The sequence below is a fragment of the Thalia democratica genome, chromosome 4 (genome assembly GCF_965202585.1).
Source record: "Thalia democratica chromosome 4, ktThaDemo2.hap1.1, whole genome shotgun sequence".
In the NCBI taxonomy this organism is placed as follows: domain Eukaryota; kingdom Metazoa; phylum Chordata; class Thaliacea; order Salpida; family Salpidae; genus Thalia; species Thalia democratica.
Genome location: NC_139168.1, coordinates 46,224,797 through 46,250,416, shown reverse-complemented (window position 1 = coordinate 46,250,416; position 25,620 = coordinate 46,224,797). Strand labels below are relative to the sequence as shown.

Here is a 25,620-nt window from a genome sequence, read left to right as displayed (position 1 = left end):
ATTTTTGTTTTTATTTTTTATATAAAATTTTTATTTTTAAATTTTGATAAATAAGTCTCACTAATAATTGTTAAAAAATTGTTTAAAAATACGTAAAATAAAATTACACCTATTGGTCAACTAAACTTAAAGATAAACTTATATAAATTGAGAAAGTTATACTGTACTTTTAAAAAGGTTCTCTCAAAAAATAAAAATAAGACTTCTACAAGGAACTAATTAAAAAATTTTTCAGTCTAATCTTTATAAAATTATGTCAAAAGTAGATGAATAAAAAATTTAGATAAAAGAAAAAGTATATTGTTTTTTTTTTGGTCATAAAGTTTTTATTTTCATAAACAAAATATAGTTTAAATAGTTCTTAGGAATCATTTTCTAAAAATGAAAGGTTAACTGCTTGAAAAACAAATGACCACATAAATTTCAGTAGGTTTTTGAAATAAAAAAAAATGTTATAAAACTAGCCCCTTCATAGGTTTGTATTAGAAACGTTTAACAAAACTGATTATATCTCAAAAAGTGATTTAATTTATTTTTTCAGATGAAATAACCTTTTTATATTTAAATGATTTAAATAAGGGCAAAAACAGATAAATGTTGGACTAGCCAATATGGATTGAAAAATAATAATACTAAAGTATTTTATTTATTTAAAGGTTTAAAGTTAACTTATTAGACTGATTCAAATTAATTTAAGTTACTTGAGGTAGTTTTTGATTACTCATGCTAGTTTTTTATTTACTTCAAGGGATGGCAAATTTGTAAGAATTATTTTTGCAGAAAAGCTTTTACTAAAAGTGTTTTAAATTTAAAAACTATATTGTTTAATTTGTTAAAAAATTGTAGTCTTTAGCTTAATAAAATCTAAGTGAGTTATATAATTTGCATAACTTTATATATCTAACAAAATTTATTTTAAACATTACACTTTTTAAATAATTTGAATACTAATCTTATAGTTTATTTTACAGATAGGTTTTTATAATAAAAATAATTATGAGTGCGCCAAAAGTAGTGATTGGTTTAGATATGGACTTTAATGCTGATCTTGAAAATGCAATTCATAAATCCAGTAGTGAAGGTTATGATTTTGCTTGCATGGATGTTGTCAAAGACAAGCAAAAGTTTTCTACTGCTAGTCATGTAAATTACTTTGGTGGTAAAACAGATTCCAAGTTCATGCTAAATTCACAAGATTGGAGCAACTTTGTAGTTGGAAAACTTTCAACAATGGAGTTAAATCAGTTGAACGATAGAGAAGTAGCTGACGTTAACATAAACATGATTGATGAAATTAATTTTTGTTCTTATTTTGGACTTCCAGCAGTTTTAGTCAAAATAACTAAAGAAAACTGTTCTAATGTGGCACAGGTTATTAATTACAACTTGCTTAATAGTATTCATGTTATGAATGTATGGGTTCAAATCCAAGCATCTGAGAATGATGATTACTATAAAGAAGCTTGGAAACTATGGAACAAGTTTCGTTGTCTTTGTGATCATAATTCCCGCTTAAAAGTTGTATTGCCTATTAACAAAAATTTACCAGATATTCCAGAGCTTAACCAATGGTTAGGAGAACCAGTACAATGTTTGTTTATTGAAACTAGTACGTTTATAACTAACAAGAAAGGCTATCCAGTATTGTCAAGAGCTCATCAAAGTGTTGTTCAACGGTTTTTTGCTATCAAAAGTCAAGTGGTTGTTAGTGGAAAAAACCTGCATGAATCTCAAATGAGATCATATAACCAATACATTTCTCATCTGTTTAATGTAAGACCACATCCTGATCAATATCAAGTATTCACAGATGGGTATGAGGACTACCTTCAATCACCCCTTCAACCTTTAATGGACAATCTAGAGTCTGCAACTTATGAAGTCTTTGAGAAAGATCCTGTTAAATACAAGTTGTATAGATTAGCAGTCCAAGCTTGCTTAGAAGAAAGACATACTAATGCAAACAAACCAGTAATTGTCATGGTTGTTGGAGCTGGTCGAGGTCCTCTTGTTAGAGCTGCATTTCAAGCCGCAGCTGATGCAGGTGTAAAAATTAAATGTTTTGCAGTTGAAAAAAATGTGAATGCTGTAATCACATTGAAAATGCTTAAAAGAACAGAATGGGTAGATAAAGATGTTACAATAATTAGCAGTGATATGAGACATTGGAAACCTTCTGAGCTTGCTGATATAATGGTTTCAGAGCTTTTGGGATCTTTTAGTGACAATGAGCTGTCTCCAGAATGTCTTGATGGAGCACAAAAACTTATGAAGCCAGATGGAGTTAGTATCCCGCAGTCCTACACATCTTATCTTGCTCCTGTTTCTTCTCAAAAGTTGTATAATGAAGTAAGTAATTGTTCAGCTCATGAAACAAAAAAACCAAAATTAACTGCTTTTGAAATGCCATATGTAGTAAGAATTCATAATTTTTGTAGTTTGGATGAGCCACAAAAAGTGTTTACTTTTGAACACCCTTCAAAACAGGATGAAAGTAATAACCCACATCTGAAAAACTCTAGGTTTAAGGAGCTTAAATTTGAGATAAGTAGAGAAACTGTTTTGCATGGATTCGCTGGCTATTTTGAGTGTCAACTTTATAATCAAGTTTTGATGAGCATTCTTCCTAAAACTCATTCTCCAGGTATGTTTAGTTGGTTTCCTATATTTTTTCCTATGGCTAAACCGCTGAGTTTACGAAAAGGAGATGATTTGGAAGTGTGTATGTGGAGAAAATGCACTTCAAGCAAGGTGTGGTATGAATGGTGTGTTTCTGAACCACAATGCACCAATATTCACAATCCTGGAGGAAGAAGCTACACTATTGGTTTATAATCTATAGCTTAAGAGACGTTAGGTTAAGTTATAGTTTTAGCTGTTTTAGATATTAAATTTTTTTTAGTTATTTTTAACTACTTTTTAGATAATGTTTTTAGCAAATTACTTCAAGTATTAAATAAAAACAAAACTTACATTAAAAAATATCTGCACAATTTATTTTCGTTGACTTTTCACAAATATATTTTTCACAAAAGTATTTGACTAAGCTTTTGACTTGATTAAGTTTTATTAATTGGTATTGTATGGTTATTGTTACTTCAAAATTGTAATAAAGTTATACTTTGCTCTATATACATAGTATGATATATTTTTGATATTTCATTAAATAAAAGTAACTAGTTTTTAAATGTCATCGTTAAAAAACTACTTATGATTGAATTAGTATGTTATTTTGTTGCTTTTCTAATTTGATTAAACAATAGTGTTTAGTATTTTAGATTGTTATTAAGGCTTTTAACACCTATTCAAAACTATAACAATTTTTTTTAAGGAAATAAATGTTATTATCGTGTGTCGCTTTCGCTTTAGTTGAATTCCCTATGCACAGATATTAAAATCAATATTAAGTATCTGTAAAAGTCCCAAATAAAGAGCTTACTAGGATTTTCTATTAAATATTGATTTAAAATGCTATAAAATAGAAACTAATGTTTTAGTTCATAGTTTAGCTAAAGTTGACTTTGAGTAACAAACATAAACATTGTTGTAATTGTTTTTACAAATACTGCTACGCTGGTAGTTGACTATTAAGTATTTAATAAACTTTTATAAGCAACACATTTGATTAATATTAAGTTCATCAGTTAAGCTGTTTGGAAGTTAACATTTATATGACAAATAGTCCACGAAAAAATGAAGTTTAGTCATAATCTTGTTTTAAAATTTAAACTAAATTTATAAATATATTACTATTTATTAAGGCTGTTTTAGATTATTAAATAAGTAATACAGCTTTTTTTGCGCATAAAATTGAAACATAGATCAGACTCTCTATTCTAAAATTTACTTAAGCTTTTATGTTACAGTGAAGTATTTAGTTTACGTACCTTTTTTTAAATAGGAAAATATAAAGTTCAAAAATAATTTAGATAATATTTTTTCAATAAAACTAGGTCTGTAAATAAATAATTCTTAATTATAAGCAGGTATTTAAAAGGTAAATATTTTAAATTGACTTTAGTTTAAAAGTTTCCGAATTAAAAACAAAGGAATGTAATTATTTGGAAAACTATTTTATTATTAACTTTATTAAACAACCATTGTATTCGCGAGCAATCAGTTCTGTTAAGCAGTTAAAGGTCCTTAATAATTTTAGTAGAACATTATACGGAGTAACAATTTACTATACACTTGATAGGAAGTAAAATATACTAATTTTTTTTATTTCAGAATTTAATTATCACGATATAAACACGCACAATAGAAACACTCAAGCCACAACAAAGAACATAAGTGTCAAATGTAAATGGTAGTTTTATAAAAACAGAACTTTTGAAGCAGGAAATAACGTAATTTTAACAGATACAAATGCTTCCTAATTTTATTGAATAAGCACGGTATTTGATTTTTAATTAGTCACAATACCGTTTTAATATTTTAGTAGTCTCTCAGGTTTTTAACAAAGAGGTCTGTTTTGTAGGCGCTGGTTGAGGCCATGAAATCCAAAATGTTTTTCAACTTCTGTTCGAGACCTGTTAAGATTAAAGTTTAATAACTTTTTCAGTTGTACTCATCTTTTATTTACTATGTACATTTACGAATCTACTTGCTGATTAAACTGTAGTGTTTAAAATAAATTGATATAACTAAAAGAACATGTACAGTAACCTCTCGCTTATTTACGCACATTGTGTCCACAGAAAAAGTGCGTAAAGATATGAGAGATCGTAAAGAAACGAGAGGTACCAAATATACTCACTAAAATGGCTGTTTTTTTAATATTGCTTCTAGTTAAAAGCAGACTGGGCACTTTCCCACTTTTAACAATTTGTTTACTTTATTTATAAATATGAAAATAACAGACAAAACTATACATATATTAAAAAAAAGGATTTGAATTTCTATAAAATAATAATACGAGTAGAAACAATTTTACTATTTTTATAATAAGTAGAAATATTCGTTATCTTTATTTATATGTGACATTTATATTCTATTCTACCTAGCAAATTCAATTTATAATTAAGCATTTCTTTACAATTATAAAATGGTGTTTTTTAATATATAATGCAAGACTGCTGTTACATTTCTTTGTGTTTTAAACTCTCAATATTTCATTATACTTTTATTTAAAACATACTAATTATTAAAAACAGTCATGTTTATTTCAGAATTTTGATTTAATCTCTTATTGTTTACAAAATTTCTGAATATACTGAGGTATAACTAAATGTTTATCAATTAGTCAAGGAACATAAATTTACAAAGTCTAAAGATATAGAGAGGTGTGTTAGCATTCAAAAACATATTTTAATTTAAAAATATACATTAAACCTAATTTGTGCAATATCAAAAAAAATAAAAACTTTATTTTCTGAATTTTATAGAATTCTGAAATGCGTAACTAAACGAGAGTGCGTAACGTCACGAGTGCGTAAAGATCCGAGAGGTTACTGTATTAAAGAATTCGGGGCTTAAACTTAGAAAAACTTTATATCTATGCATATAGTTTTTTACAAATGTTTAAATTACTAAAATAACAGTTTAAGTGCATTGTTTAAAACTGAGTTTTAAGAGTATTTTGTGTATTTTAAACAAGTATTATGTTATCGGCTAACTTTTTAAGTTGTATTCAGGTATGTAATTCATATTGTTAAAGTTGTAATGTAAATTCATTTTGTCATTTCTTGTGTAAAGAGTATTTTTGAAATTACAAATCGTCTACTTAAAGCTCGCTCAGTAAATTGTTTATTATTTTATTTATAGTTTTATGTATAACTACTTTTTATATTTTACATTCTTGTAACTTAAAGCAAAACAATTATATAAAGATTAGTTTTCAAAGCTTATATTGGTGTATCTTTTTTTAACAGTAAAATTTTACTAAAACATGAGTTCAGAATAAAACCTTTTTTTTTCAATTTGATTATAAAAATTTAAAATATGTTTTAAACTTTTGTATTTAAATGTTTTTTTCTTAAGTTACTTTAGAATTGTTTTCAACCGACTAAAGTTGTGTGTAAGAGTTTCTTTAATAGTTTTTGTTGTTTTAATAACAAAATCTCATTTTAATGAATATAACTGCCTAATCATCAGAAAGATTACAAATTTCAATAAACATGTATAAATTTTTTTTACAATAAACAACTTATAATCATATAATACAGCTTTATATTAAAATGTTAATTTTTTTTATAGTTATGTTGCCTAAAACTTATAAAACTTAAATAAAATTTAACTCTTTTATATCTCTAACAAAGATTTAGATATATAAGTGTGCTGTCACAGAAAGTATGTTACAATATGTATAATTGAAGTAAATAACTGTTTACCGAAACTTACAAGAAGTGTTATAAGTATTTTTAATTTAAAGAGCAAGTTGTTAAGCTAATTTCTAATGTATTGAATTTTTGATCAGTAACGTAGTTTAAAATAAAGAAATTACATATTAGTTTAACATTTATTGTTCAGAATAATTATTAAACAACTGTTTTTACATCTAAAAAAGTTTTAAATAGTCCAACAAATGAGTTAAATTATTAACAGGGGTGAACAGGCATGAATTAATTTTGTTACAAATGAGTGACCTGAAACTCTTTCAAACTTTAATGAACTGCTTACACTAAGAGATCTTTGTTTGAGAGATGACACTATGCGGTTTCATAAAAAAGACAGATATAACACACCAGTTAGATCAGCGGTTCTTAACCTTTTTTCGTGTTTTACTCCATTTTGGAAGTTTATTACCTAATTTACCTCTTTTTGGAAGGTAATTACCAACTTTACCCCCAATATACAAAATAGTGTTTAATTTTAAAAGAAAAAAATGATAGTTTTTTAACATTAAGCTTACTGAATACAAAAAATTGTAAAATTTTAAGAATTTGTATAACTTAAAAATAATTACAGTAAAAACTAATATGTAAATTAAATAGACAATATAAAAATTAAATCACATAACTTGTAATAAATAAAGTTTTCCCCCTAAAACAATGGAATTTACCCCATGGGTAAATTTACCCCAGTTTAAGAATCGCTGGGTTAGACTAACTCACAAATTAGAAAGTTTATTATATACGGTCAATTGTTCACAGCAGAATTGTAGTTTAAACATGCTATTTTTGTTACTCAAGTTGTTAACTATAAAATTAACAAACATTTTTTCAACAGTTACAACTGAATTTTTCCAGAGATTTATTTACTGTTTTCATACAGAAAAGGTATGATTTCACTCCATTTGAATTGTGGCAAAGTGGGTGGCAATATTAGTTCGATTTTTTTTCTTTTTTTATTTTGTTTATCTTTTACTATCACTGTTCCTCTAACTTTTACCCTTGGTCGGTAAGCGGTTCCAGAATTTGGTCGGAATCGAATTGTGCGGGTGGGAATTGTGCGCAACCTGTTTCACAACCTCGGGTGAATCCTTAAAAGACAAGTTTAAAATCGTTTTAATTTTAATCTCATAAAACTTATACCTTAACTTACAGGTTAACTTAATTCTTTTCTATTGTAAACTATCTCTGCTATTGTATTACTTTTGGCAATTAAGTAACTTTTACAAGTCTTTAGAGTTAAAAAAATCTAAATTTATTGTTTCAGATTATATTAATATAAATAAAACGGACAAAACATTAAAAACTAACTTTCTTGACTTTTAAAACTTATATACTATTAAAAAAAACTACTTAAACCTCTTTTAGAAAAAATTAAAGAAAATTTATATTTTTTTAATTTAGTGTACATTAATCTGTATAAACTGCGAATAATAGTAAAGATTTATTTAAAAAACTTAAAAACATGTAAGTAGCTTGTACAAGAAAGTAAAAAAAAATATTGCACAACCTGAATACCTTATATTCTAGTAAAAAGTTTTATATTCAAATAAAAAAGATTTGAAAAATAAGATTTAAAAAGAAAAACGATTTTTTTTTATAAAACCATGTCTTAAACAACTTTATACTGACATAGTACTTTATTTAACTGACATAAAGTTTCTTTATAAATTGATGTTAATCTACATGATTAGTGTGTTGTTACAAATAAAAATTTAAGATACAGTTATAGTACCTTTTTTACAGCGCAAATCGTATGCATTAAAAAAATGAGCATTTCGGCTTATAATTTTCAATTGTTATTTAAAAGGAGTAGTAATAAAAAAGTATATTAAAAAATTAATTGCTTTTACCTTCTAAAATTTTGAACTTAAACTTTTATATAATTTCAAAATACTTCTCATAAACATTTTTTAACTTTTTTTTTTTTATTTGAAACAGTTTTAAATTAAATCAAAGAGATAAGTTTTAATTAGATTTACCTGATACTTTTATATACACAAAATCCACCAATATGTCTCTAAAACAACGTCAGATATTTAATTAAATAGATATTTTAAACATTACAAAAAATACTGTTAAATACTTTAGAGCTATATTTATCATATACGTTACGAGAAATGTACAATTTTAATTTTTTTTTTAATTTATAAATTAAGTAAACTATTGTAATATCTTTCAAACTTTTGACAGGTATAAATTTTTCTATCGGCTTTATGACTCTAAATATTTTTTGGTTTCTAGATATATTGTTCGATTTTTTACTGCTTGTAAAAATTTTATTTAAAATGATTCAACTAAAATAGATAGCTTTGTGTCTAAATAGAGTTTCAAGCTCATCAAGTTATGAAAAAACTATGTTTCTTTATTTTTTTATCTTTTCAAGCGCAAAAGTATAATTCTTGTTCGTCACTCCGTAAGCAAATAAAATAACTTTATTTAAGTAATCAAATTTCTTAAATGTATTTTTACTTGTAGAGTTTTATTATATTTCTAAAATTTTATGTTATAGATAATATAGTTTTGATAGCAATATTAAGTCGTTAAAAGGTTTACCAAAAGTGTAAAAAACTTTCATAACTTTTTAAGAATAATTCAATTACATTTGTTATAGTAAATATAACTGTTCAAAAGTATAGGTTAAATTGTTTGCTAACAAAAGATACTAGTGAAGTAACTTCACTGGAATATAAATAAATACTGTACAATTTGTTTTTATTTATAGTAAATATAGTCATTTTTAATACCTTATCCTATATAGTTTCCAATAAACTTCGACCAGTGTATTTTGATAAAAGTTTTTTGACTTATTAAAAATTTAATGATTTATTTTAAAGCAGAATTTCCCCAAAGTGAGCGATATTGCCCCTGGGGGCGATTCTATTAAGTCGGGAGCGATAACTATTAAAGGGGGGAGATTTGAAAATTTGGGCAGTCATAATATTTTTACTTTTTAGCTTGCTGTTTTACTAATTTTAGCTTGCTATTGAATATTTTACCCTGAGATAAAATTTAAATAAAAAAAGTACATTTTGTTTACGTAAAATATAGAAAAAACAATTTAAGTGCTTTGGACTCATATTTTCAAGTAAGTTACATATTTTTATTCATATATTTTCTCATTTAACAACTACATAGGTCATAGATGAATTGAATCCCTCTCACCATTTCATAACCTGACCTATATGCTATTTGGGATCCTAAATGGTTTGTAAAAATCTATGTTATCTATTATAAACTATTCCCTCATGATATTTCCAATTGTTTTTTGAAAAGTCACAGTAAAGTCACAAGTAAAGATCATCTTAAAAATATTCTATCAGAACATGTAAATTAAAATGAAGAGTTTTTCAGAAAACGTCGAGATAGAAAACAAAACAGTGGAAAATCACAAACATGTTCAAGAAATCTACACAATGTAATGATAATGGATAATTAGCTGCTTATTAACTGTCTCTCATAATTGCTAAACAAGGACTGCCTCACACCATTGGGGAAAAACATTTATTTCTGTCTTGAAAACATTTCTGGAAAAAGTCATTCATTTTAAAAACACCATTCATGTTTTACGCTTTATTTCTCTAAGCAACAACACTGTGAAAAGACGTATAGATGAGTCAGAATGTGTTGAACAAAAGTTAGTTCAAATGATGTGCGATAATGCAGGTTGACGAGTCCACATTGCAGGGGAATAAATTTCTACTTCTTGTTTGCAGGCGTTTACAACATACGAAGAACCAGCGTTCTCCCAGCTAATTTAAACGCATATCACAGGAAAACTTGTGTTTGAAAAAATTAAAAAATATTTTGAAGTAAATAAAATACCTTCAAAATACCTTATAGGAATTGCAACAGATGGTGCTCCATCTATGATAGGAAAGTATCGTGGATTAATGACGTATTTTAAAGAGTTAAATACTAAATATTTACTATTCATTGTGTTATACATTACCAACATTTAGTTCCAAAAAACTTGAGCGTTCGTTTAAATGACTTATTAAACTTAGCGATTAAAGCTGTCAACAAAATAAAAAGGCATGCTTTACAAAGTCGTCTGTTTAAAAAGCTGTGCAATGACAATGATGAGGTTTTTAATAGTTTGATAATGCATACAGAAGTGAGACGGTTATCAAAAGGAAACTGTCTAGAAAGGTTTTCGGCTGTTTTTAATTCAGTTATTGATTTTTTTTTCTGAAAACGATAGTGTATTGGCAGACAATCTTGTTAAAAGAAAAATAGACATTGCTTATGTGTCAGACTTAAATGGTAAGTTCAACCATCTGAACAAAACTTTAAAAGGTAAAAAAATTAACCTTGTAAAAGTCAAAATTAAAATAACCAGTTTCAGAAACCAACTTGAACTGTATGGAAGAATTTTCAAAATAATCAGTTTTCACAGTTTGCAAGTTTGGAAAACTTAACACTTCAAATAAGTTAAGGTGAAATAGAAGTATTTAAATCTCATCTGGAACAGGCTAAATGTGATATTGATCAACGGTTTAATGACGTTTTTCAATTAAACGTCCCGAAGTGGATTATTGATCGCTTCGTAGCAGATCTTTTTGAAGTAAACGTTGACTTACAAGAAACTTTCTCTGACTTAAAAACTGATCTTGAATTTAAAGTAAATTTTTACAAAGAACAGTATGAAAGGTTTTGGACTTAACAAAAACTAAAGCAAAAGTATCCTATCATTTGGGATAAAATTAGATTGTTGTTTATAGCTTTTCCTTCTAGCTATGTTGTTGAGAAAGCTTTCAGTTCAGTTATCAACATCTTGAGCAAAAGATCTAATCTAGATATTTGTAAAGGAGGTGTACATTATTTTCTATAAGTTTTTATACTTTATTAGATTTTTCTAAATGTTTATTATTTAACCTGGTTTGTATTGTATTTAAGTAATCTTTTTATTGTAATAATTATATTAAGTTATTTATTCTACAACAGATTTGCTTGATGTCTAATGAATATTAATTACAGTAGACTTCCTCTTGAGTTCACACTTTTTACCCAAAAAAAATTGCAAATTTATATCTTTTTAAGTTTAACTTAAAAAAACTCTATTACTGAATAAGTATTAGTGAAACAACAATTTTTATAATATCTAATAGCGTATATAGAATTATTATTTTTAAGGAATGTTTATTATTGTTTTAGTGGACTTTAAGTTTATTCATAGCATTATTGCATTATAAAATATTGAAATGTGCCTTTTTGTAAAAAAATGATCATGATTTCTTGAGTTTGCACTTTTGGGTTTTGTTCAAAGTGTGAACTTAAGCGGAAGTCTACTGTATTTATTAAGTGGTTTATATTTTAAAGTTAATATTAGTCCTGGACAAGACGTTAAAAGGTATCCGTGGTGTACGACTCGATAACCGAAAGGTTCTTTGTGCACCAGGTCCTAGGACCAAATATTTTGAGCGTCTTTTTTTGTCGTTCAATAGACTATAATAATAATAGTTTTGTTTTGACCTGGTTAATTTTTTAGTTTATATTTGTCGTTTTACATAACGCTAAAAGTTGTCCACCACAAACCTAAAAGGTTCATTAGTTTAAAAACAATTCATATTCAAACAGAATTGATTACAGAATACATAAGGTTTTTTAATAATTAAGTATTTTAATACACTTTACTGGGCTTATAAGATAATAACTTTAAAATATTTTCACAAGCCCTGTAAATTACTTTGAACACAGCCCAAAAGTGAGTGCCTAAGAAGTACCAGTCTAAATTACATTTCAAACACAACTTTTTTGGCTCAAAAGTGCGTACTCAAGAAAAAAATTTCTTTATGGGGTAACTTTTTTTCAAATTTCAGAAAAGAGGACGATTTAGTCAATGAGTTTGGGAAACGCTGCTTTAAAGTTTGTTTCGTATGAACTTGAAAACTGAATGAAAAAAGTAGCAACTGGATATTTTTTATCAGCCATAATTTTAGTAGCAGTCTTAAAATTTGACATATTTTTGAAGGTTTCAGGTTTTTCAAATTTATTCAACTATTCAAATTTGGACAACTTAAATTATTTAAAAATGTCCAAGATGCTATATCTCAAAAATTAATATAAATTTTGAAAAACGCGGTTGTAGATTTAATTAATAAGGTTATGAAAATAAAAAAATAATAAAAAACATTTAACATAAACAACAGTGAAAGTCTGCAGAGCAGAAGCCTGGATTTTCGTATGCCGTAAGACAAGCTCAAGGTAAACTAAAGGGTTGATCATATTATTTCGATCATCAGACCACAAGCTTTCAGTAGAATGAGACCGGTTTCGTCCTGATTAGGACTCGTGAGTCAGTCACAACCGAAAAACTTGCAGTTCACAATCGATTGCTTCGTGCTCGCGTGTATAAACCGTTTGTAGATTGAAGACTGTAAGTTTTTCGGCTGTGACTGACTGCTGAGTCCTAATCAGGACAAAAACGGTCTCAGTCTACCGAAAGCTTGTGGTCTGATGATCGAATTAGTATGAGAAACCCTTTGGTTTAACTTGAAAATGTCTCACGGCATAAAAAAGTCCAGGCCTCTGCTCTGCAGACCTTCGCCAATGTTTATGCTGATTGTATTAAATACGAGCGTACCGGGACATTCAAAATCCATCCGCGATCAAAATCCACCCGATCAAAATCCAATCAGTCAAATTCGAGAATTGCTTACCAATCGACGGTAAGGGTTAGAAGTAACAGTGATAGTAGAAAAAAAAGCAAACAATATATATAAAAAATCGGGTGGATTTTGACAATTTACCAGCGTACCAGCTGTATTTTCTAGTGGACTGGACGATGTAATGAACGTTGCACGGCAAAAGAAAATGCTGCTAACGTCTCTGACTAATAAGAGCAACCGGTTACTTCATGCTCGCATGTACACACCGTTTGTAGATTGAAGAATGCAAGTTTTTATGTTATGACTGACGAGTCCTAATCAGGACGAAACCGGTCTCAGTCTACCGAAAGCTTGTGATCTGATGATCGAATTTTTATGATCAGCCCTTTGGCTTAAAAGTATTTATTAATAGAAAAGAGTATTAAAAATTATAATATTTAAAACTTTTTAAGCCGTATCTCAAAAAACATTAAAAAAAAAACAATATATTTATTCTTTCAAAAATTTATTTTACAAACTAAGTTTCGGTCAAAGACCTCTTCAGTGCTTAAATAAATCTTAATCAAAAAAAAAAAAAAAACAATTGTAGGTAACTAATCAAGTTACAATAGTTTTTCTTTCTTTTTTCGAGTATGTTTTAGTTTTGGATTTAAGGCATTTTTAACATTTTAAGTTTTCCAAGTTTGAATAGTCGTGCACCCCTTTTTTCTATATACCAGATTGAGTGTTACATTTAATTTATGGGATAAAAACACTTAAATATCTTTTTAGTTTTAATTTACAATATCAACAACTACTCTATTTCAAAGGTTACATGAAAATTCAAACTCGGACAGTTTAAATTCTTAAGAAAAATATTTAAGAAACTATATATCGTAAAGTAATATACATTTGAAGAATTTAAAATACATATGTAAGTCATATTAGCCTATAAAATCCATTACTTAATTTTGCAAAATTTTAAATATTTTTTGAGTTACTTAAAAACTACTTTATTTTAAAACTTATTTTAGCCATTTCTAAAAAGTATTTATAACGTTTTAAAAATAATAAAATTGGCTTGAAGATATTATAAGACCTACATACCTATTTTTTTAGTTTTAAGATATACGTTACTTTTGAGTTGTGGCCTTTAAACTTTTTTTAATTTGAACTGTCGGAGTTCGAACAGTCGTTTTAAAAAGCCATTTTAAAACATACTATTTTTTATAAAACGTAAAAAATTGAAAGTTATTGTTTTTCAATTTGTATAACATGCAAGTTATTTTCATCGCTCTTTACATAAGTGTAAGGGCTAATATCTTCACTTAAAAAAATTATTAACTATATTCATTTACAGTGATTTGATTACCATTCATTACAGCGATAGTTTACGGACTATTTTTGCCCTTATATTTGATTTATAAATTGGATATTTTTTGATATTATGATTATAGCTATTATATGGATAAATAAACTGTAAACTATTGTAATACTTTACTTAATAATCAGAAATAAGTAATATTTGTGAACGTTATTACTCTTTTGAATTTTTATTTTATAATTAATACTTAGTTACGAATTAATATTGCAATAACATATACCAGAGGCGTCTAGTAAATATCAGATGTATATTATTAATAAAGTGCTTTTTGGTAAGTCATTTCTTATACATAAAAATGATCGAAATTTAAACTCAAAAACTGAACTGTAATTATGATAAGCTACAAAACAGCTTACTCACAACTAGACGTACAGTATGTTAAGGGTTGCCACTCGTTTTTTCAAAAATTTTTCCAGGTTTTTCAAATTTCTTCCAGGTTTTTAAAAGTACACATTTTTGGGTTAATTCCTAGTTTAAAGTTAAATTAAGGTAAGAAACAGTGTTAAATATTATAAAAAGATTGAAAAGATACTGTAAAGCTACTTAAAATGTGTTTTTTATCTATATGATAATTTTTTTAAGTCAAACCGAAATTTTACTACTGAACATGTTAAATTAAATTAAAAAAAAATTACAGGTTTTTTGTTCTTAATTCCAGATTTTTTTTAAATTTTCTTAAATTCCAGGTTATTTTTGCCTAAATTGTCAAATTCCAGGTTTTTCCAGGTAAAGTGGCAACCCTGTATGTTACTAAAACTTAATTATCACTAGTAAAATAATTTAATATATTTACTAATATTTTAAATATTCCTACGCAATTCAAATTAAGTGGACAGGAATTAACAACAGACGGACAGGATAATATGCGAACTTTTGTACGAGTAGAAATTATATAACTAACTTCATCATTGCAGCAACTCAGAACAAATTTTTGTAAAATAACTTGTTTTAAATGTAAATTCCATTTGTAGGATTTATGTGTATACCTTTGAACTTCATAGATTTAAATAAAGTTACAAAAAAAATTCTGAAATTATCCGCAAAAATAACATTCAAAACTTTTTTAGACAGTTCTAGCTGCCGTATCCTTCAGAAATACCCCACACAACTTGATTAAAATGTTCATTGAATAATTTAGTAGAAAAAGTTATTTTTAATTATCAGAACTTAATACTTAACATCTACAAGTTGGTCAACTCAGAAATTATTAAAAAAGGAGTTAATAGTCTCATTTTCAAGCTTAAAATAAACTTTTTTTTAATAGAAAGTTCGTACAAAAATTTAGCAATTACAGGCTGACATGCCCTAATTAATACTGACGGTTTTCAAATAACTTTTGGTCGGTGCCAAGTCGAGCTTAAATCCAGATGAAGCTTCTTAGCCTATTAGTTTGGCTGTAACGTATTAAACGTAGTACTTTTTAGTTCATAACTACTTTACAAGATATGTCCCATGAATAATATCATAAGAACTTAATTTGTTGAACTTGAGTTTTCATATCGAGAAATTCTAAACTTACACTAGATATTTTGAGGATTTCATTAAAATAAAGAGTAAACACAGGTTTTATGTACAATTCATCGAAAGTTTAAAACTTACACTAGGTATTTCGGGTCTGTTATGATAAGCAAAAACTAAAAGTACAACTGTGACATGAGAATATTTTTAATTTAACTATTTATAATTCAAAGTTAATCATTTTTTAATAGAGATCTTTGCGAAGCAAGTTGACTTGGATATATAATAACAACTTTTCACGGTACTCTTTTTTTATTGAACTCTTTCATGTATTAAAAACATATCAAGGTTGCCACTCGTTTTATTTTAAATTTTTCCAGGTTTTCCAAAATTTCTTCCAGGTTTTAAAAAATACACAATTTTGGTTTTTTTTTAGTTTAAAGGTAAGAAACTGTGTTAAATTGTATAAAAACATTGAAAAGATACGGAAAAGTTACTTTTAATAGGTTTTTTAATAAAAAAAAATTTGATGATAACAATCTTTTTTATTTATATAAAGGATTTTTTGAGTCATATCAAAATTTTACAACTGAACATGTGAAAATTGTAAAACTTCCAGGTTTTTTAGGTGATTTTTGTTCAACATTCCAGGTTTTTTCAAAATTTCTCAAATCCAGGGTTTTCCAGGTTTTTTTGCCTAAATAGGCAAATTCCAGGTAAAGTGGCAACCCTGGCATACATACACCTACTTTAGCTTCTATTCTTTCCTTACAGTGTTTTTTTACAGAGCTCCGTCGATGTGTGTTAACTTGTTAAGAAAAGAGTACTGTGTAAATCTGTTATTATTTTAATTTTATTAATTTTTCCCTTGACAATATCAAATACCTAACTAACCCTAAACTAAACTTCGTTCAAAAAAACTTTAAGTGTGGTTGCTAACATTTGAATTTTTTAAAAATTGTCTTTCAAACTTTTTGATAAAAAATCACATATACAATACAGTTCAAAATGTTTGTTTAAATATTTTAGCAGTTTTATAACTTAGTATTATTTGCGACTGATATGATTATATCAACTAAAATTTATTTGACAATACAAAAAATGGTCGAAATTTTTATTAGTAATGTAAAAACTATATTATTGTAGATAAAATAGAATTCAAAAAATGTTTTTTATTACTTTAAGACTGTTAAATTAAAATATAAGTATATAATTTTGAAAGACAAAAAAAAATAATAAGTTATGTCAACACACTAAAATGCTGCCGAATATAAGCATGAAAAAACCCAGACTGATACAAATTCTCGAATAGAACAATTCAAAATGTAAAAACAAAAATAAGAAATGTATCCAAATAAGTCATGTGATATTCAAAAATAAAATTATTTTACTCTTACACTCAAAAAAGTATTTTAAAATAATACTTGAAAAATTAAATTTTAAAACACTAAACAATCAATTTAATTTAATGCACTTAACTTTTCCGCGCAAGATTCTAAAGCTCGAAGTATTCATAATTTTCAGTCAACCCAACAACATCTAGCACGCCCCGCAACCTTGATACTGCTCGTTCGATTCACCGACATGCAGCTTATCACCTCTACTGCCTTCCTTCTCCCACAACCCCGGCGTTTGAATGATTTTCTCAACAAGTTCTTCGAAAGCCATTTGCACACCGTCTTTTGTTTTTGCGCTCGCTTCTATGAACAGCATGGAATTTTTTCGCGCAAACTTCAAACCGTCCTCACGTGAAACAGCACGGTTTTCCTATATAATTACTTTTAAACTTCTCACACGGCCACAATTTCAAAAAAATTTGATAAGTAAAAAATTGACTTTTTTTTTCATTAAAAACGAAGTAAAAACTGTTAAGTCAATAAAACTTCTATAATTGGTAAAATTATTATTTTTAGGCAGGTTTTAAACTAGAAGTACTTATTTATTTGAAAAATAAACTAGTTGAAAAACTTACCATATCAATTTTATTTCCAACAAGCATTTTAACTACACCTTGTTTTGTAGAATAGGTATCCACTTCATTTAACCAAGTTGTAAGGTGATCAAATGAGTCTTTTCTTGTGCAGTCGTAGACTGTTAAACAAAAATAGATATAATAAACTTGGAAAAATTGATGGTTTTTAGACGTTTTTGTAACATTATTATCTGTACAAGATATTTTTAAAAGTTCAAAATTAACTATATTACAAAAAAATTACTAACATAATGTTTTTTAAAAATTATTTATAAAAGACAATGTGCGACATATATACTAATACATAAACAGTTAACTCTTAAGAGTCTTTTGCTTATTTTAAAGTTGACACTTATTATTATTAATTATTATTTTATCTATCAATAAATAATTGATTTTTTTAAACAATGCAGGAAACAATAATAATAAGCGATTACAAGAACCACATAAATATAAATTTTTAAATGAAAAATATTTATATAATAAAAATAGTCTGCTATACTTATAAACTTCAGAAAACTATTTTTAACTTCTTTCCTTAAATTTAAAAATGTTTAAACTCAAACAATCCATTTGAAGGTTTCTTACTTAATATAAAAATTACATACTATATATAATATTACAAACACTGATTTTACACATGTTTCACATTTAATGCTTTGTTCATCAAACCTTCATTAAGCACTTATTATAGTAAAGTTAGTATATACAAAAACTTTGAGTAATATGATGTGATAATAAATAAATCGAGCTTACTTGTGCAACTATTACCAAATATTCTTAATCATAAGCAACCAAAAAATTAAACACAAACTCAAACTGTGGAATGTATATACGAATAGTATTGTTATATATTTTTATTTAATTCGTATTTAATTTTACAGACTGTTCATAGACTTTTATTAGTTTTAATTAGAAAGATATCTTAAAACTAAATGTTTCTATAAACTTGTATAAAAAGCACTATAGCTTTGAAATGTTCAGTATATTTTAAAACTCGATTTATAGATTATTACAGCATATTATCAAAGTTTTTGAATGTATACTATTTTTCTACTTAATAAAATGCTATTTCTTAGGTAGGTTTGTTGCATAAAGCATTGAATCTGAAAAAAAAAATACTATTATATGTTACTCTGTATTGTTTAAAAAGTATCAAACACTTTGAAGAAAAAAATAAAACACATTTTATCTAAACTACAGATTATTTACATTTTTAGTCTAAAAGGCATATTTTGTCATAAAATGTAGATGTAATAAATATAATTACGGAATATAAAAACTGTAATGAAATTTAGATTCATATCCCATTTGTATAGAAAACTCCACGAAAGCATGTTTTCAGGATTTCTACTTTTATTTTAAAAAACTAATTAATAATAAAAAATACTTGTGAATCCAAAAAATCCTTAAAAAAATATTCCAATACGAAATTAAAATATTTACCTTGAAACTGTAACAATGTATTTATTTTTTTAATTTCTGCAATGGACAAATGTTATAAAACTTCTAAATTGCGTAAAACTTTATTTATTCAAACACTTACTTGGTGAGAGCGTGAACATAAAATAACTAATTAGTCTTAACTAAAAACTTTTTAAATAAAAAAAAAGTTTTTGAATTTAAATAGTATTCAAAATATAAATAAATCATTGCAAAAAAGTCTGTTTACAAAAACAAAAGCCTGATTACTTAGTAATAAACATTTATTGGGAGCTAACTATCTACAGAGAGAATAAAAAAACAATATTTAAACTGGATATATACTTTTTTGGTAATTTAAATACTAAATTTAAATTTAAGTGTAAAAAATAGGCTATTACGCTTTTTAAAACCTGTGTAAAATCAATGTTTAAAGACGATAAATACATTTATACAGAAATTACATTTTAAGTTCCATACTACGTAGCAGACCATAAATCAATATGGGCTGCAATAAAAAAAAAACAAATTATGCTTGTAAATTTAATAAATACAAAAATTAAATACATAAAAAGTTTTCAATATTATAAAACGATACCAATCAAACTAACTATACAATAACTAAAACTATTCTGAGTTATATAAATCAACTAAAATTGAGCATGTTATTTGGGTTTTTAAACTTGTCTGAGTTGAGGGCATAGGGGGAGGTCCACCTTGATTTTTAGAAGTTGATCTTATTTTATAGAGATTTATCTGAGCTATCAGACATTTTTAACCGCTTGAAAAAATTCAAAGTAAATTTTGAGATATGAGCCATCAAAGTCAGTGACCTCAATAGGTTCCTAATGTAAGACGCAAACTAAAAACGCAAAAAAAGTCCATTTCACTAAAAATCTATCTCCTCCTTCATTTTTTAAGCAATCTTCTTCAAATTTTCACAGAAAGTTTATTATTAAATTTTAAAAAGGTTGAATGCAGGAATTTTTTAAATTTTGAACAATTAAAAATTTATTAAAAAAAAAACCACCTATTTTTTTTGTTTTTTTAATCAAAAATTTTAATATTTTAATATTTTTAAAATTCCAATATTTAAAGTCTTCTAAACTATAAAAGGAACGTTTCCTGAAAGTTTGATGTCTTTAGCTCAAAAAATTAAGGAGAAGATAGATTTTTAGTGATTTTGTAATTTCTAAGAAAATTGACCCAAAAAAACTTGCGGTCCCTACATTTATATCCGAAAATTTTTATAAAAATTACAATATCTCAAAAGTTAAATAATATTTTTTAATTCTATAAAAACTTTCTTGTAGTTTGTACATCAAGCTTTCACATAAGATCCAATAATATTTTTAGTAAAAAAAAAATGTCGGACCCCCCTCCCCCCTATGCCCTTAATTAAGTAGCATGAAGCATTTAATCAAGTAAAAAGAAAGGTAATGATGTTATGCAAATGTTATCTTATGATATAGTAAAACATTGTACCTTTTTGTTAAATAACATATGAAAACACTGCAGCAATATCAAAACTTAAATTTTTTTTAGCTGAAATAAATTTAATAAAAAACTAACCAAATATGACACCTTGTCCTCCTCTGTAATAACTTGGAGTTAAAGTTCTAAATCTCTCTTGTCCTGCAGTGTCCCATATAGCAAGTTTAACTGTATTATCATCAATTGTTAAACCTTTAACTTTAAAATCTACTCCAATTGTGGCTGACTGGTCTGGATCAAACTTGTCCTCAGTGAATCTTAATAGTAAACTGCAAAAAAAAAGTTGAAAAATTGTTTCTATAATGTTTTTCAAAAAAAGGAATTTGAATCTATAATTTAGTTTAAATATACCATAGTTAAGAAAAAAAAATTTATTATTGATAACATGTATTTTTTTCAAATACAGTAGACTACCGCTTAAGTACGCAAATTGAATCCGACTAAAAAGTGCGTACTTTGCACGGGTAGTGCGTACTTTTTGACAACATAGTATGATATGAAATTTAGTTGTTTGTTTTCTTTCTTACAACTAGCCACCAAATAAATAAGCCAAATAAACAAGTCTTTTTATTTTAATCAAACCTTCGATCATAATTGCAAGAGCCAACGAGAATGCAAATAATCTTTCTTTGGAAGAATTCAATGCATCATGGATGTGGCTTTTCAGATTTCGCGACAGGAAAGAGCTTCAAGCAGTTTACCTTCACCGTGAAGGTGGTGAAGTGAACAAAGAACCAGCTTTGCTCGAACAATTGAACAAGCTGTATGATGAAATCAAAACATGATGCTGACAGAATTTATAATATGGGTAAAACTGGAATTTTCTTTAGAATGATTCCCAATTACACCTACATTTTGCCTAATGAAGATGTTAAAACAGCACGTGGTCGCAAAAAGGCAAAAGAAAGAGTTTCTTTGATTGTTTGCTCGAACGCAAGAGGAAGCCACAAATTGCAATGCTCAATGATTGGTAAACCAAAAGCTCCGGCATGCATTAAGGGGAGACGATGGCCCTTGAAGTAAATGTCCCAAAAAAAGAGCTTGGGTCGACAAAGAAATCTGCTGGAAGTGGTTCAACGAGCAGTTCTTTCCTGAGGTAAGGAAACGCACCTCACTTCCAGTGATCCTCCTTATGGATAATGCTTCTGGCCATTTTGAGGAATTCTATTTTTTTTCTATTCTATTTTTTTTTTGTCTTTCTGGACAAGTGCGTACTTGAGGCGGGGTGCGTACCAAAAAAAGTGCGTATTTAAGCGGTAGTCTACTGTACATACAAAAAGTATTTGATTTTAGCAGGGTTTGTACGCAATTTTTTTTTCATTTAGCCTAAAAATTTTTTTGAAGTAAGGAAAATCCCCTTTAGAAGTCATTTTATGTATTGGGGGTCTTCAGAGTTTGTGCGGGAAATTGTTTTCATTTAGCCTGACTGAGACCAATTTAGCCTGACTGAGACCAATTTAGCCTGACATTTTTTCAAAGTAAGGAAAATCCTCTTTAGAAGTCATTTTAGGTATTTGGGGGTCTTGATTAGTACTATTGTAGTTTCTGACTTCAACCAGCTTTATCTCAAAAATATTTTGATCTTAAAAAATCAGCAAAAAACAACTCATAGCTTAGTTACAACTCAATAAAATAAGACTAAATTGTGAAAAAGGTGATCCCCTATGCCCTGAAAATAACAAATTCAGTGATAAATTTTAAAATAAGTGTTATATCTAATCTATTACGGGTGTAAAAATTTGATATATATATTACTTAACACAATTTTTAAATTTAATGAAGCACTAAATAAAAACATTATAAACAGAAGATTTATAATAAAACAACGAGCATTGTCATGTTTTATTAAAATTTTAAATGAAATGCTTACAAGAGTATTAAATTAAGTAAAAACAAATCTATTATAGTATTTAGGCTAGTACTTAAAATTTATACATAATTATAAATCCTAAACTCTAAATAAATGTAGTGATTGTCGATTTCATATCAGATTTAAAAAGCTTACACTTTATATAAAAAAAACCTTTAATGTTTTGTTCTTGTAAAGAAAAATGAATTGTACCTAAAATTTGTACTCCCACAAAACTTTGTACTTATATCTTAAAGCTAAGTTTTAGTGTTGTGAATATCTCTAATAACTTTAAACAAACAGTAAAATATATGAATAAACTGCTAAGAGTTTTAATCTAAAAAGTATTTGGTATAAAGCCTTTAAATTAGAAGTTGAAACAGTTCAACCAACTAAGCTCTGAAAAACGTAGCTGATGTAAACAAGTTCAAACAAACAGCTAAGTTGTTGAACTAAACTGTAATGTTTAAACTGTACTTTTTTTGTATGAATTTTCATAATTATGACGTATATAACCTAGTCAAAACAAAGTATGGAATGTTCTTAAAAAATTTTCAGAGATTCAAAAAAAGGTTTTAAGCATTTATTTTTACAAATACTGACTAATTTTGAATTTAATAACTAAATCTTTATTTATAAATAAATTCACATCTCAATTTGATCTTAAAAAAATTTCTTATTTTTTTTAATCAAAAATTTACAAGTATTTGAACTGAGAAAAACTGAGATTATCAAGTTTTTAAATAAAAAACTGATTTAGCCTGACGTTTTCCAACTTTATTCAAATATACTGATTTAGCCTGACTTAGCCTGACGCGCACGAACCCTGGTCTTGATTAGTACTACTATAGTCTCCGACTTCAACCAACTATATCTCAAAAATATTTTAAGCTTTAAAAATCTGCAAAAAGCAACTCATAGCTCAATAAAATAAGACTAAATTGTGAAATAGGTGATTGACCTCCCTATGCCCTTGACATAACAAATTCAGTGATAAGTTTTAAATTATTTTTTATTTCTAATCTATTACTAGTGAAAAAATTTAATATATATTACTAAACACAATTATTCAATTTAATTAAGCACCAAGTAAAAACATTATAACAAGAATAATTATAATAAAACGACGTGCATTGTCGTGTTTTATTAAAATTTTAAATGAAAGGCTTACATGAGTATTAAAATAAGTAAAAATGTCTATTATAGTACTTTGACTAATACTTAAAATTGATAAATAGTTGTAAATATTAAACTCTAAATAAATACAGTGATTGTTAACGTCGTATCAGATTTAAAAAGCTTACACTTAAATAATTAAAAACCTTTAATGTTTTGTTCTTGTAAAGAAAAATGAATTGTACCTAAAATTTGTACTCCCACAAAACTTAGTACTTATATCTTAAAGCTAAGTTTTAGTGTTGTGAATATCTCTAATAACTTTGAACAAACAGTAAAATATATGAATAAACTGCTAAGAGTTTTAATCTAAAAAGTATTTGGTATATAGTCTTTAAATTAGAAATTAAAACAGTTCAACTAATTAAGCTCTGAATAACATAGCTGATGTAAACAAATTCAAACAAACAGCTAAGTTGTTGAACAAAACTGTAAGGTTTAAACTATATTTTTTTAATTTATTTTCATAATTATGAGGTATATAATCTACTCAAAACAAAATAATGAAGATTCTTAATTTTTTTTAGAGATTCAACAAAAGGTCTTAAGCATTTATATTTCCAATACTGACTGATTTTGTCTTTAATAACAAAATCTTTATTTAGATATAAATTCACATTTCAATTTGATCTTAAAAAGATTTCTCAATTTATTTTTATCAAAATTTTCAAGCATTTGAACTGAGAAAAACTGAGATTCTCAAATTTTTAAATAAAAAAACTGATTTAGCCTGACGTTTTTCAACTTTATTCAAATATACTGATTTAGCCTGACGCACACGAACCCTGTTTTAGTTAATAACTCTTATCTACAGCTACTTTTTAAGTAGATAAAGATTGTCAAATTGTTAAAATTAGAGCTTGCTAAAGAATATAAATTTCTACCTTAAATATAATCTAATCTGCTTTTTATACAATACTTGTACATTATCTAATTAAAAATTAAATTAGTTTTTAAGAAACTCATTACATACAACAGTATTTCTCAAAACTTTGAATAAGTACATACTACTGAACAAACTTTGGAAAATAACATATATATATTCATTATTTGTGTAAAATAATGTAAAATTTAAAATTAAAATAAAATATCTGATTTGTTTTGTAATTTTTAGAAACTATATAAATAAAAAATATAAATTTATACACTCAGGACAGGTATTATATTGATAATTGAATTGCAAAAAAATTATAAAAAATATTAACTTTTTATAAATATAAAAAACTCAAGCAAAACTAAAAAGTTAAACTAAAATATAACTTTTATAAAATAAAAAAAGAAGGATAATTAAGGACTAAGTAGCAAACTTGACTTATCAAAGAAATAAATTAAGACAAAAAATCACAAAGAATGGTTGGCATACCAGAACAATTTAAGAAACTTGTTAAACATTATAATATTATTACTGTAAATAATTTATTGCTAACAAACTTTAATTTAAAAAAAATATTTTAGTGATTAGTCTTTGTCGTTAGTTATACATAAAATATTTTAAATTACACTAATGCTTTGATCAAGTACAACTTTTGTTGCTTGTATACAATATAAACAAATTTTGTAACCAACCTTGACTTACCAACTCCACTGTCTCCTATAATAAGGATTTTCAATGTTGTTAAAACATTATCCATTTATCTAATGTATTTAATTTAAGTTTTATTTAAAAAAATCTAAATATATAAATTTTGATATTAATAAAAGACTTTTTGTTTTATATTAGAATATTAAAATACTTTTCTAGGTTCTTAAATATATTTTTTGAAGTTTTTAATATTGAAAATATTTAGAAAAAAATAAAGGAGATTTATTTAAAAAGAATAAACATTTTTAAAACTATTTTACCTAGGATCTAAATTTAAACAATAAGAAGTAAATTTATTGCATGTTAGTACTAATTTGTCACAATTTTTAAATAAATTAACCTTGCAATGGTTGTTTTAAAA

The 25,620-nt window shown here is 26.3% G+C and overlaps 2 protein-coding genes across 2 annotated transcripts; one reads left to right on the top strand and one right to left on the bottom strand.

Moving 5' to 3' along the window:
• The first annotated feature begins 980 nt into the window (after positions 1 to 980).
• LOC145833938 (protein arginine N-methyltransferase 5-like) lies at positions 981 to 3,042 on the top strand. Its single transcript, XM_082941212.1, has one exon. It carries the CDS (start codon positions 997 to 999, stop codon positions 2,833 to 2,835), a length of 1,839 nt encoding a protein of 612 aa, XP_082797338.1. The 5' UTR covers positions 981 to 996; the 3' UTR covers positions 2,836 to 3,042.
• A 13,791-nt stretch (positions 3,043 to 16,833) lies between these two features.
• On the bottom strand, positions 16,834 to 25,349 carry LOC145835232 (ras-related protein Rab-18-like). The gene is made up of 4 exons (XM_082942794.1): positions 25,244 to 25,349; positions 20,731 to 20,921; positions 17,737 to 17,855; positions 16,834 to 17,531 (listed from the first exon to the last, which is right to left on the bottom strand). Exons 1-4 carry the CDS (start codon positions 25,306 to 25,308, stop codon positions 17,304 to 17,306), a joined length of 603 nt encoding a protein of 200 aa, XP_082798920.1. The 5' UTR covers positions 25,309 to 25,349; the 3' UTR covers positions 16,834 to 17,303.
• Between the last annotated feature and the right edge of the window lie 271 nt (positions 25,350 to 25,620).

What these genes read in the sequence shown, in the direction of transcription:
- LOC145833938 (XM_082941212.1), top strand. Translation starts at nt 997, where the DNA reads ATGAGTGCGCCAAAAGTAGTGATTGGTTTAGATATGGACTTTAATGCT.
- LOC145835232 (XM_082942794.1), bottom strand. Translation starts at nt 25,308, where the DNA reads ATGGATAATGTTTTAACAACATTGAAAATCCTTATTATAGGAGACAGT. An exon ending in AGTGGAGTTGGTAAGTCAAG is followed by an intron (nt 20,922 to 25,243) that starts GTTGGTTACAAA and finishes TTTTTTTTGCAG; the next exon opens with TTTACTATTAAGATTCACTG. An exon ending in AGGACAAGGTGTCATATTTG is followed by an intron (nt 17,856 to 20,730) that starts GTTAGTTTTTTA and finishes TTTGTTTAACAG; the next exon opens with TCTACGACTGCACAAGAAAA.